Genomic DNA, 12,827 nt, shown 5'->3' on the forward strand with positions numbered 1-12,827 from the left:
TTTGCACCAGTCTCTCTTGCCAAGCTGCGCACGTATCAAGAAGATGACTCTAAAACATACACCATTCGACTCGAAATGGCATCTTGTCAGAATCTTGTGAAATATAGTGCAGTTCGAATATTTCCTGGCTCCGAGTCAATGTCAGTCAACTTTAGCGGGGTCACTGATGAATTGGAATTTTACTTTAATTCTAACTTTAAATCTTGTGAATATTTTTATTAAAGCTCAAGTTTTTCGAGCAATTTGTATCAGGTCATCATCCAGAGCTTGCATCTTTTTACAAGAAACCAACATTAATATGAGTAAGCTAAATATGTGGTGTATAAAATAAAACAAAAGATTCTAAATAAATTACTGGTGAATTCTTAAATGAAATTAATACTAATAATAATTAATACTGTTGTATATATTTTTAATAACATTATTCATATAATTTTCCATTAATCAACATGGAAGTCATATCTGATTGTAAGCCGCATACAATATATATATATATATTTGAAACAAGAATGAAAATTGAAGAAAAAAGGAAAATTACACATATATTACCACAGCTCCAGGCTGCTAATGTTATAACTAGAAGAGCAGTTGAAAAATATAAATCAAGATAAGTTATTACTTGATATGAATTCGATAAAAACATACTAGTGGAAATAATCCAAAAAGCAGCAATAACAGGAAATTGTGAATAATCCGAAAACAGCATTTAATGCTTTACAAAAGAATAATATCCACAAAATAAAGAGCACAAAAATGGAAGCACTGACTGACAGCGTCATCAGAAGGGCACAATCGTGTCGTCAGTGTGGGAGCAGTTTCTGCGTTCGGTGGTAAAATAATTTTTATCTGACTTGCTTTCTGTTTCTTACTTATCACTCTTTTTGGGACATTGTTAATCCGCGTTTTGGTTTTCGCTTAGGATTGCGCCATATCACCAGTGTACCACCGCCGGTGAGTTTTTTTTGGGACTTACGGTTGTTTGTGGTATTTTTCCGTATTGATGACATGGTAGTACCTCCTGGTGACGCTGACAGGTAGGTCAGCGATTCAATTCAAATTTGTATTTTTGTGCGCACTCTTTTGCAGATATTTTTCTTTCTTGAAGTTTTAGATGCTGCACGGATTATTTACTATTTTCTGTTTTTGCTGCTTTTTGAGTTATTCCTGAAATAATGTTTTCAAAATAATGTCTCAAAAAAGTTACATAAAAGAAAAAATATCTTTAGAGACAGAGAATAGGAACATTTATTCATAACTTAAACATATAAAAAGTAAAAAGTTTACAAGTATACATAATGTACAAGCAAAAAGTATGTCCAGTAAATCAATCAATAAAGTAACTGTACAATGTTTCAATAAAAATGAAACTTGACCAAAAGCCATGGAGAAAATCCTCAACCATAATAAAATGGAAGAAAGAGACATCTTGATAACCATGCATTGATCATATAGAAGCTAATATAGCTTATAAACATTTAATAATAGTGACCTGCACCTTTAATTGGCTAGTTTTTCTAAGTGCTCTTCTTGCAAAGCATTTTTTAACCATGGTGTGCAATCATAATCTTGCAATTGGCCGCCGAAGTCAGTAGGGAGTAGGCACACTGGGAAATAGTCAGTAAGTTCTTCCATATTTTGATGAAAAATAAACTGTAGGAAAATGATTTTTAAGCATTAATATTTAAAAATGATTCTAAAGAAATGAGATAAAATAATATTTAATAAAAGGTTGTTAATGGTTACTATTAGAGAATTTACGTTGCCATGATTAACGCCCTTATAGGTACATAATGCCTTTAGTAATTTATTAAGTAATAAATTCCTCATTAATATATGAAAATGTTTTTAAAGAAATAAGATAGCATAATAGTTATTAAATTTATAAGACGTTGTTCAGAGATAATTTAACCTACCGTAACTAAATCTTATATCATTTCGTCATCATAAACTAATTAGTTAATCATTAATATGTGCCAGAACATTACAATTAATCCTTAGAATTCTGAAGTCTATATATGGTGTTAAATTTCATCATATATTATTGTGCTACTTAAAATTAATTGCACGTTTCCAAGATGAGACTAGAACATAAACATAGTTTCGTTTAACATCGTATTAAGGTGGAAGCAAATTTACTGCTCACTGTTAATGAGTAGCTTGCAGCAATCGGGAGTTTCAAAAATGATAAACGTTTCAAAAAATCAATTAGTAAAAAAAAGACAAGAAATGACATGGTAATGTGCTATTTGCTACATTCTGCTTAAGACACTAGATCTATTTTTAGCAGCGCTATTGAAAATTAGTTAAAAATTTTTTCAATAAATGGCATCACCAGCTTTGAAAGCTAATTAAATGTTTTTCAAATTTTTCACTACTTGCAGTTACAGTATTGCAATAGTTTGAGGACAACATTTACGCATATTTGTGAAAATAGTTTCAGTTCGTATGTCTGGCATGCAGAAAATATAATATGTTATTTCTTATTTTATAGCTTCTTTAGCATCGCCATCTATTGAAGAGTTTTAAAACTAATTTTAATTTGGTGATACAACTTAGTTTCCTAAGTAAAATTCAGTTAGCAGTGTTTTTCTTTCTCCTCCAGCATTCTTTCATATGATTTATATAATATTCTGTCATTTTTGAGATATTTCATGTGGATTATTACCCTTTATATTGTTCTAGAATCATTCTTTTCCTGATATTTATGAACCACCTCTTTAAGTTATAATTTATTACTATTTTTCATTTTCAAACTTTTATTTGTACCTCAAAAGTCAATACCTTCACATTAGGAATTTCACAAACTTAGTTTTTATTGTTTGTAATTTAAAACTTAAATACAATATTTACTGTTCAAAAATGCAGAATTCAGACTATTAGCAAATGCCGATAAAAATGCATTACAAAACTTTAATATAAGTTTAATATAAATTTAATAATATAAAGTTTAATATAAGAACTTTAATGTAAATTTTGATTATATTTATTTGATGTGCTCTCAAAATGGCTAGTTTCAATGCAAACAATTCAGCAAACTTAGATTGAAATTAATTACTTTCATTTCAAACATGTAATGTTTCAACATAATGTGTCAATATAAGCAATTATTTTTTATTTTAAACATTTCGCTTTACAAATTATAGAATTTATAAAGTATTAATTTTACTAGTCTGAAATAAACTTTTAATTTTGAGATTGGAAATTGAAAGAATGTTTCAATTTGTTTCAAAATGCTCAAATTAATAGATTTGCACACAATAAAAAGAATGAATTAAAATGGTGTTTATAAAATCAATTCCATTACACTTAACAATTAAGTGAAATTAAAATTATTGATAGTTTAAAATATTTTAAATTATTCATCTTAAAAATTCATTTAAATAAGTCATATTTCAAAACATATGCATCGATAATAATTTAAGGAAACCTTGATAAATTTAAGTATTCCTCGAAATTACTCGAATAAGGTTCTTTAGATTGGAATGTATCATAATAATAAGTTAAATCCGAATCTTACAAATATTTCTTAATAATAGAAGTCGCCTAGTTCCAAATAAGACAATAGACTGTGGTACATCTATTCAAATAGCCATTGGTGTTTTTAAAATCAATTCCATTACACTTAAATAAAACTATAAAATAATTATAAAAATTATAAAATAATAATACATTATAAAAATTTTGATTATTTGATTTTTTTTAAAAATTTATTTTTTTAGTTACTTCCAAAACCTATTTAAACAAAAATATGATTATACAAAGCAGTTTAAAAAATTGAGTACTCTATCAGAGTACATTTTATATTTTTCTTTTATGATAGACGTTGAACAGCTGACCCTATTCTGAGTTCACGACATTTAATGTTTAACTCCGAAGTCTTGCAATTTTGAACCCAATTCAGATGACAAGGGAACTCATGAATCAAGTATTGGGAGAAATTAGTCTAAATGGAAGAATTTTTTTGATGGAACTATTTGCATTACACGGAGAGGAAAACCACGAATATTTTCCGCGGATATACCGGCTGCAAGAGGATTCTGATCCATGAGCCGTCTACCACTAAATATATTTCACATCAGTAATGTGGTTAATATGGTTGTGGTCAGAATTCGTATCAACCAGGCACCGTTGGATTTGGCGACTTGAATGGGAGGCGAAAACTCTTTCCCCTGATCCACCGTGCCTCAATCAAACTTTATAATATTTTATAACTGGCTTCGAACAGCCGGTCCAATTCTGAGTTTACGACTATCACTGTTCAACTCCGTAGTCTTGTAATTTTTGTATCCAACCCAAAAGACGAAGAACTGTTGGATAAAGAATTAGCTCAAACTATACCCTTCATTGAGGGCTTTTTGGTGGAAGTAACCAAGATTTGCTTACATAGAGGGGAATACTATGAAAACCTTCCACGGTTAGCCCGATGGCAAAATGATCCTAACCCATGATGTACCTAACACTTAAGGACATTTTATATCAGCACTGTGGTCGATGCGAGCTGGGAGCAGAATACATATCAACCAGCCATCGCTGGAACTCGAATCCGGGTCATCTCATTGGTAAGAGTGCGCTCCCTTTCCATGGCTCTTATCAAACTTTAATTTATTTCATATTTCAATAACCGTCGTTGAACATCTGACCCAATGCAATTTAAAACCTAATCCAGAAGATAAGGAAACTTATTGAAACTTATTGATTTCCTGGAACAAGTATTAGGAGAAATTTGCCTGCGTGGAAATTTTTTGATGGATTTAACCCGCGTTTGCGTTACATTTAGAGAAAAACAACGAAAACCTCCCACGGTTAGCCTGTCGGAAAGAGAACTCAAAACCATGCTACGTCTACCGCTGAAGACATTCTACGTAAGTACTGCGGTCGTTGAGAGACCGGTGAGGAATTCATATCTACCAGCCATCGCTGGGATTCGAACCCGCGTTACCTCATTGGGAGACGATCGAAAAAATTTCTCAGGATCTAAAAAATCGAAAAGAAAGTTTTCAAGCACATGTCTGGGAGGCAAGTGCTCTATCCGCAGAGCCACCACGACTCCATCATCAAACTTTATTATCATTTTCGATTACTTCTGAAAACTCGAACAAATTACTTAAACAAAGCAGCCATCTCAGTTAAAAAAAATGGTGTTGCTGTTGCTGTTTAGAAATTATTCTGAAGTTTTTAATTGCTTGTGGAATTAAAGGTTAACTGTTACTTAACAAAATAAAAGTGTTATAAAATTCAAGAATATGATGAGTGTTTGTTTAATATGTGAATAATTTATTAATAAATCCAATCAAGAAAATACTTACTCGTTTCTTTAATTTTTCGGATAGGAAGGGGTGAATTAAAGTCCAGGCTGCCTTGAAAGTAAGAGACATATTGATAATATGGATGCCTTTAAATCTACCTGGGAAACATTCCTGGAAAATATTAATTTAAGTCAGATATTGGAAAGTCAACTACCAAAGTCATTGTTTGTAAAATCAAATTTATGAAATATCATTTATGGTTTAAAAGATTAAAACCTGTTCAAATGCGAAGATAAAAAAAACAAAAGATTAAATTAAATAGCAGATTTGCAAAAAAAGACATTATTATGTTTCATCTGTCATCCAAGTCTTGATGGAATTTATCCCACCTTCTTATTATTGATTCGGTAATTTCGAGAACGTTTTTGTTGCTTTCTGAATAATTTGTAACCCTAAATTTATTGGCTTTTCTCGGTAGTTTTTTTTAAAAAGAAAAGAATTCTAAAAACGTATAATAAAAGTGGTTTACAGGAAGCCTCTTGTATAATAAGATATACGAATTTTTTTTATAGAAAATTCAAACTCATTTGAAACACTTCGCAAGATATTAAAATCAAACCCTTTGAGACAGAATTAATATTAAACATATTTTTCCTACTTTTGCCATTATTTTGTATTAATTTAGGTCTAAATAAGTTGAAAATATTAAATTTAATAATTTATAGTTATGGAAAACAGCATGAAACACTAGTGTCTTTTTCTGCGTTAAAGGCAAAATCATCCAAACATGGCTCACTTCTAATAATCATTCATATTCGCACTTGTTTAAATGTAGTAGAAGCACTTATTCATTATTAAATTTCTTTAATTTACAAAATCAATTATTAATAAATTTTTAAATATGCATGAAAAAATTTACAACTACTTTTTTAGATTTTATATTTTAGTAAAAACATAATTCCGATAATCTAACAGATTTTTTCAGTAATTATTAGACTGTTTTTTAAAATTAAAGATAATAAAATAGAACTTTTGCTTGTAACTAGAGCGCCAGAAATAAATGTAAAAAGTAACACTGGTGTCAACGTAAAAGTATATCTTCGTCATGGGGCTAAAATTCAAAAATTCAAGGAAAATCTAAAAACAAACGTTCCAACTATCAAAACCAGCTATAGTAAACCACTTTTTACTACTTTATTAAACTTAAGTATATACCTAAAAAATTATTAATAAATTAATGCTAATGTTATTAAATAAAAAGTAACACTTAAAGTTACTTTTTTTTAAAACAAAAAAGTTATTTTTTTAATATTCCCTACAAACAACAAAAACACATAACTCTTGGTAGTTCAGTGGGGATACTAATTTTAACAGATTGTTACGAAAATTTTCAATAACCGTGAATTTTATTATTCCACCGTACGACCGTAATATTGACTGCGAAATCACAGTAATTACGGTAAAATCGTAATACACTATCTACCAATAAGTATTTGGACACGTGTGATTGAAAAGAAAAACAAAATTTATTCATAATCAATAGTTGGTAGACCCTCCACGAGAAGCAATTACAGCGTGAACTTTCCGGGGCATACTTTTCACATGTCCTTGTGTGACGGCTAGGTGGTATTTCTTCCACTCGGTTAGGAGAAGACATGTCAGTTCCTTCACGGATTTTGGACTTAAAGTACACCCCTTAATTCGGTGATCCAACTCGTCCCAGAGGTTCTCGATAGGGTTCAAATCTGGGCAGGCCAGTCCATTCGATTAATCCCATCGGCACCATACCAAGCCTTGGTGACCCTCGCAACATGACAGCTGGCANTTTATCATTCAACCGTACGACAGCAATATATTGACTGCGAAATCACAGTAATTACGGCAAAATTGTAATAGTTGGCGCTTCTGGTAGTATTTAAAGTTGGCTACTGAATTTGTTCTCTGGAAAAATTAAAATTAAAATTGAACACATTAAAATGCAGGGGTATGAAAATCACACACCTGAGTTCCGTTGTATAACAAGTAGATATTTTGTGGCGTACAAAATCGTAGATGTTTCCAGGGGCTACTTTTAACGTCGAGTATGACTTTGTAGCCGTTTATTTGAGTCAGCGGATCACAGATGGAATGATATAGGAACAAGGCAATGGCTCTACACAAATCTTGTATAGGAACTTCAGAGGGATTCCAGTTATCTGCAGATACAAATGCAAATTATTATTATCGAGATATTTATTTATTAAAATTAGGAAATTAGAATTTACTTTCAAGAATTTTTTCACTATAGAAGTATGGAAATGTTATAATTAGAATCTCATTATTGGAAATACTCTATCTATCTACTCTGCAAAAGCTATAGTGTGAAGGAACACTTTCCTTCAAATTAACAATGAATTGCCCTCACAAAATTTAAGGGGTTTTTGAGGTTTATTTGGGGTTGGAGGTGTTAAGTTTGAGGTTTATTTGATAGAGGTGTTAAGTGGTTTGAGGTTTATTTGAAGTTGATTTCAGAAACAATTTAATAAAATCAACCTCTGAAGGTGTATGAAGCTGTTTTATTCATATTTGAGATAGTTTTGAGGTTGATGGAAATCTACTTTACAGCAACCAGCTTAGGGAGGTTGTTTTTTAGGTGTTCAGGTTATTAAAATCTCATTAATGGAAATACTCTTTCTATCTACTCTGAAAAAAATTATGGTGTGAAGGAACACTTTCTTTCAAATTAACAATGAATCGCCCTCACAAAAATTTAAGGTGTTTTTGAGGTTATTTGGGGTTATTTTGAGGTGTTATGTTTGAGGTTTATTTGATTGAAGCGTTAAGTGGTTTGAGGTTTATTTAAAGTTGATTTCAAAAACAATTTAGCAAAATCAACCTCCGAAGGTGTATGAAGCTGTTTTATTCATATTTGTGGTAGCTTTGAGGTAGATGGAAATCTACTTTACAGCAACCAGGTTAAGGAGGTTGTTTGGTACACCTTCAAGCAAATAAATATAATAGTGGTGTGAATAATTTCACTCCATCTCAACTAAAAGTATAGCTGAACGATATATGAGGTTGATTTTATAACGGTGTAAATGAGGTTGAAATTGAGGTTTATTATTGAGGTAATTTTGGTGCAAAACATACCCTCATTTTCTATCTCAGGTGCGTTTTTTTACATCTTTCAACTTCAAAACAACCCCCAAAACATATTAATTTTGTCGAGACTTCACACACAGTTTAATGAGTATGGGAAAGCTCTAAGCATTGAAAATACAAAAAGTTTACACCGTTATTACACAACCTTACTCCAAATGATAAATATTTTCGTTTCCGAAAGCAACAGTGATGGCATGTTTTGATATTGTCTGAAATTGTTTACAATTAATAACGAGTTGGTGAGTAGTCGTGGTGGTCTTCAATGCTACTTTTCATCTACAGAAACGATAGTCATTAAAAATATGTGTGCTGATTTTAGCAGTGTAACACGGATATTTATTTTTCAATTTTCAAGTCTCTCTGTAAACTGTAGTAATTAATCTTATTATATATAATATATATGATTTTATAATATATACAATTAGTTAAATCTTCTTTATGAACTGTTTAGTGGAAGAACGTTTTAAGTGCAAGAAGAATAAAATTTTGGTGAAATTAACGTACAGTATTGTAATGACATTCTCAGTAAAAAAAAACATAACTCTGTTAATAAAATCAAAACATAGAGCATTTAAACAGTTAATTTGGTAATTTTTCCGTTCAAATAGTAACAGTTTATCAAAAATTCTNTTTATTTGATTAAGGTGTTGAGTGGTTTGAGGTTTATTTGAAGTTGATTTCAAATTCACACCATAGTTTTGAAGTTGATTTCAAACAATTAGAATCTCCTTATTGGAAATACTCTATCTATCTACACTGCAAAAACTATAGTGTGAAGGAACACTTTCTTTCAAATTAACAATGAATTGCCTTCACAAAAACTTAAGGTGTTTTTGAGGTTTATTTGGGGTTGCTTTGAGGTGTTAAGTTTGAGGTTTATTTGATTGAAGCATTAAGTGGTTTGAGGTTTATTTGAAGTTGATTTCAAAAACAATTTAACAAAATCAACCTCCGAAGGTGTATGAAGCTGTTTTATTCAAATTGGGGTAGTTTTGAGGTTGATGGAAATCTACTTTACAGCAACCAGGTTAGGGAGGTTATTTTTTTTGGAACACCTTCAAGCAAATAAATATACTTGAGGTCTGAATAATTTCACTCGATCTCAACTAAAAGTATAGCTGAGCTATATATGAGGTTGATTTTATAACGGTGTAAATGAGGTTGAAATTGAGGTTTATTAATGAGGTTATTTTGGTGCAAAACATACCCTCATTTTCTACCATAGGTGCGTTTTTTTGCATCTTTCAACTTCCAAACAACCCCCAAAACGTGTTAATTTTGTCGAGACTTCAAACACAGTTTAATGAGTATGTGAAAGCTCTAAGCATTGAAAATACAAAAAGTTTACTCCATTATTATTAAGTTTACACCAAATGTTAAATATTTTCGTTTCCGAAAACAACAGTGATGACATGTTTTGATATCGTCTGTAATTGTTTACAATTAATAACGAGTTGGTTAGTAGTCGTGGTGGTCTTCAATACTACGTTTCATCTACAGAAACGATAGTCATTAAAAATATGTATGCAGGTTTTAGCAGTGTAACACGGATATTTATATTTCAATTTTCAAGTCTCTCTGTAAACTGTAGTAATTAATTTTATTATGTATAATATATACGATTTTATAGTGTATACAATTAGTTAAATCTTCTTTATGAACTGTTTAGTGGAAGAACGTTTTAAGTGCAAGAAGAATAAAATTTTGGTAAAATTAACGTACAGTATTGTAAAGACATTCTCAGTAAGAAAAAGCATAACTCTGCTAATAAAACCAAAACATAGAGCATGCAAACAATTATTTTGGTAATTTTTCCACTGAAATAGTAACGGTTTATCAAAAATTCTGGTTTTCAAAATTATAATTCTTATTACCACACATTTAGTAAACAATACGAAACTAAAAAGTACATTTAACCGTATAAATAGTGTTGATGCCAGGCTCTAATGCATTATATTAAAATTACTTAATTTTACCATCGTAACCAAATTTTATCACGTATTATAAATCCGTACTTTATCGTACTTTTAGCAAAATCATTGTGACAGCACTTTGATAAAAAATTACGAAGCTTTTTGGTGTGCCCATAGAGCCATAAACACGGTAAGTTTTATCATATTCTGGTAAATTTGATCATACATTTTTTCTCTGTGCATTAAAAATCGATATTATCTTTTATTTCGTTTTTATCTGTAATTTTATTTGATACTTTGTAATAGGCAAAGAAAAATTTATACTCATAATTCTGCCTATTTTCTAAATTTCTCGTAGTCTTGTTTTCCACTAAGTTCTGAATTGTAATTAAAAAATATTTTCCAGAAAAAATGTGAGACAATCAGAATTAATTTATATAAACAACAATCCTTTTTGTTCTCTGTAATTATGATTTAATTTTCATCTAAATACTAAGATGTAGAACAATGACATTTTTACCTATAAATATTTAGCATCCCTTGAAATATTCTTGCATTATGTCAGATATTTTTTTAGAATTTTTAGATGATTAAGAATATGAATAGAAATTTGGTCTACATTGTAACAGAATGGTGCTTTTTTTGTTGCATGAAATTAATTAACGTTTTGCAATCAGAGGTTTGTTATTTAATCAGAAAAACAAAATAAAACTTTAAAGGCATTCTAGTATACAATAATGTTACCAAAATATTAGAATGTGCCCAAGATAGCGTTATATTTCTTTTTACTATCATGAGATAACTCCAACTTCAGCAAAAGAAATCAAAAACTTATTTTAATTGAATTTTAAAACTAAAACCTACTATTAAGTAAGGAATAATTAATTTCAAAAATAATAGTAACTTTACTTATTAAACTATGATAGTGAAGACTTATAACCAATAGCTTTCTTAAAAAAAAACTATTAGAATGACATAACCAGACTTATTAGTTTGAAAAATAATCAGATCGCAAGTCATTAAATGATTTGTATTGAATTTCATAAGTAATAGCTGACACACTGTGAAAAACTCCAAATCAAATTGTAGTAAAAAGTACTGGCACCCTGCGTGCAGCACCCGCAAAATCTATTTTACCGAAAAATTTATAATGAAAAATTTATATCAGAAAAACTACCAGAATTACATAACCAGACTTATTAGTTTGGAAAATAATCAGATCCCAAGTCATTAAATAATTTGTATTGAATTTTACAAATAGCTTATACACTGTAAAAAATTCTAAATCAAATCACGGTAAAAAAGTGCTGGCACCCTGTATTTAGTACCCATAAAATCTATTTTACCAAAGAATTTAAAAATTTAATATTTTATTATAATTTTTACTGTAATATTTACATAATTTTTACGGTAAAACTGAATTTTATGATAAAAAGTTCTGTCACTCAGGGAGTGAGTAAGAAATGACAGTTTAAAATGCATAGTTGAAAATTTCAGAATTACACAACCAGCGGCAGTTATTTCACAAATAATCAAAGCTCAAACTGTTAAATGATGTGATATAAAATTTGCTACACATTGCTCATTGAAATGAGCTGCCACACAACTAATTGTAACATAACTCTTTAAATGATATAAATAAAAACAACAATATGTTTACTTAAATAAACTACCAGATTTGTAAAAGCACACCTATTATTTTGAGAAATTCTGGTAACAGAACTTTGATAATGAGTTGACTAATAGCTTACCTAAATGCACTACCAGGATAGCACAGCCATCTGCACATCTCTTGGGAAGGAAATTCATGGTTTTAGATTTAATTAGTTTAATTAGAGCATCGTAGTTCATCCCGGTAAAGAGATTTGGATTTTTAGCTTTGAAATAAACGTATTTCTTCAACAGGCTCATAGATTTTGGAATATTGTATTTTCTGGCCCTCAGAAACTGAAGCAGAAATTCATCGGAAGTTCTACAAGTAAGGCCGTTGTCTCCTAAAATAAGTATAAAACAACATAAGTCATAAAAAAAGCAGTTTTATATGAATTATAATAAGGGGAAAGAGTTGAGTGTAGAAATAGTTGTACATTGATGGGCTTTAATTGCAATTTTTTATGATAATTTCCTCCAGAAATGCAGCTGGCTACCTGAAAAAGTTTCGTAGCATGGAAAATACGGAATTAAAGTTGGCTCTGAACGTTTCTAACTCTGTTGAATGTTGATACCGGGTCAACATTGAATGTAATACCAAAAGATTTGGTGTTAAAATTGAATATTCCTATTAAAAAATGTGAGGAATTAAAGGTTACCCAAACGAAAGGACAACTAACACTTAACAAAATTTGTGAGTTTCCCCTTAAATTAGGCAAAATTGTTAAGTCAGTTAAGTTTTTTGTAATTGATACTGATTTACCATATGCTTTACTTGGGTTGCAGACTTGCAAAGAGTTTTGTTTGTTTATTGATTGTGTCGGGCCAGTTGTTACTCAATTTGGTAAGAGATTGATCACCTCTGCTAATTCTAACA

At 30.1% G+C, this 12,827-nt stretch overlaps 1 protein-coding gene across 4 annotated transcripts in view; it reads right to left on the reverse strand.

Moving 5' to 3' along the window:
• Nucleotides 1–1,221: 1,221 nt before the first annotated feature.
• LOC107440956 (clavesin-2) overlaps nt 1,222–12,827 on the reverse strand; it is a 58,635-nt gene continuing 47,029 nt past the window's right edge. For all 4 annotated transcript variants that reach the window (XM_043048377.1, XM_071185137.1, XM_071185139.1 and 1 more), the window contains 4 exons: nt 12,052–12,294; nt 7,248–7,441; nt 5,307–5,417; nt 1,222–1,650 (listed from right to left, as the gene is read on the reverse strand). In XM_043048377.1, the coding sequence (XP_042904311.1) occupies nt 1,498–1,650; nt 5,307–5,417; nt 7,248–7,441; nt 12,052–12,294 (701 nt within the window). In that variant the 3' untranslated portion in view covers nt 1,222–1,497. The remainder of the gene's footprint in view (nt 1,651–5,306; nt 5,418–7,247; nt 7,442–12,051; nt 12,295–12,827) is intronic.

This window comes from Parasteatoda tepidariorum, chromosome 9, assembly GCF_043381705.1.
Source record: "Parasteatoda tepidariorum isolate YZ-2023 chromosome 9, CAS_Ptep_4.0, whole genome shotgun sequence".
Taxonomy (NCBI): domain Eukaryota; kingdom Metazoa; phylum Arthropoda; class Arachnida; order Araneae; family Theridiidae; genus Parasteatoda; species Parasteatoda tepidariorum.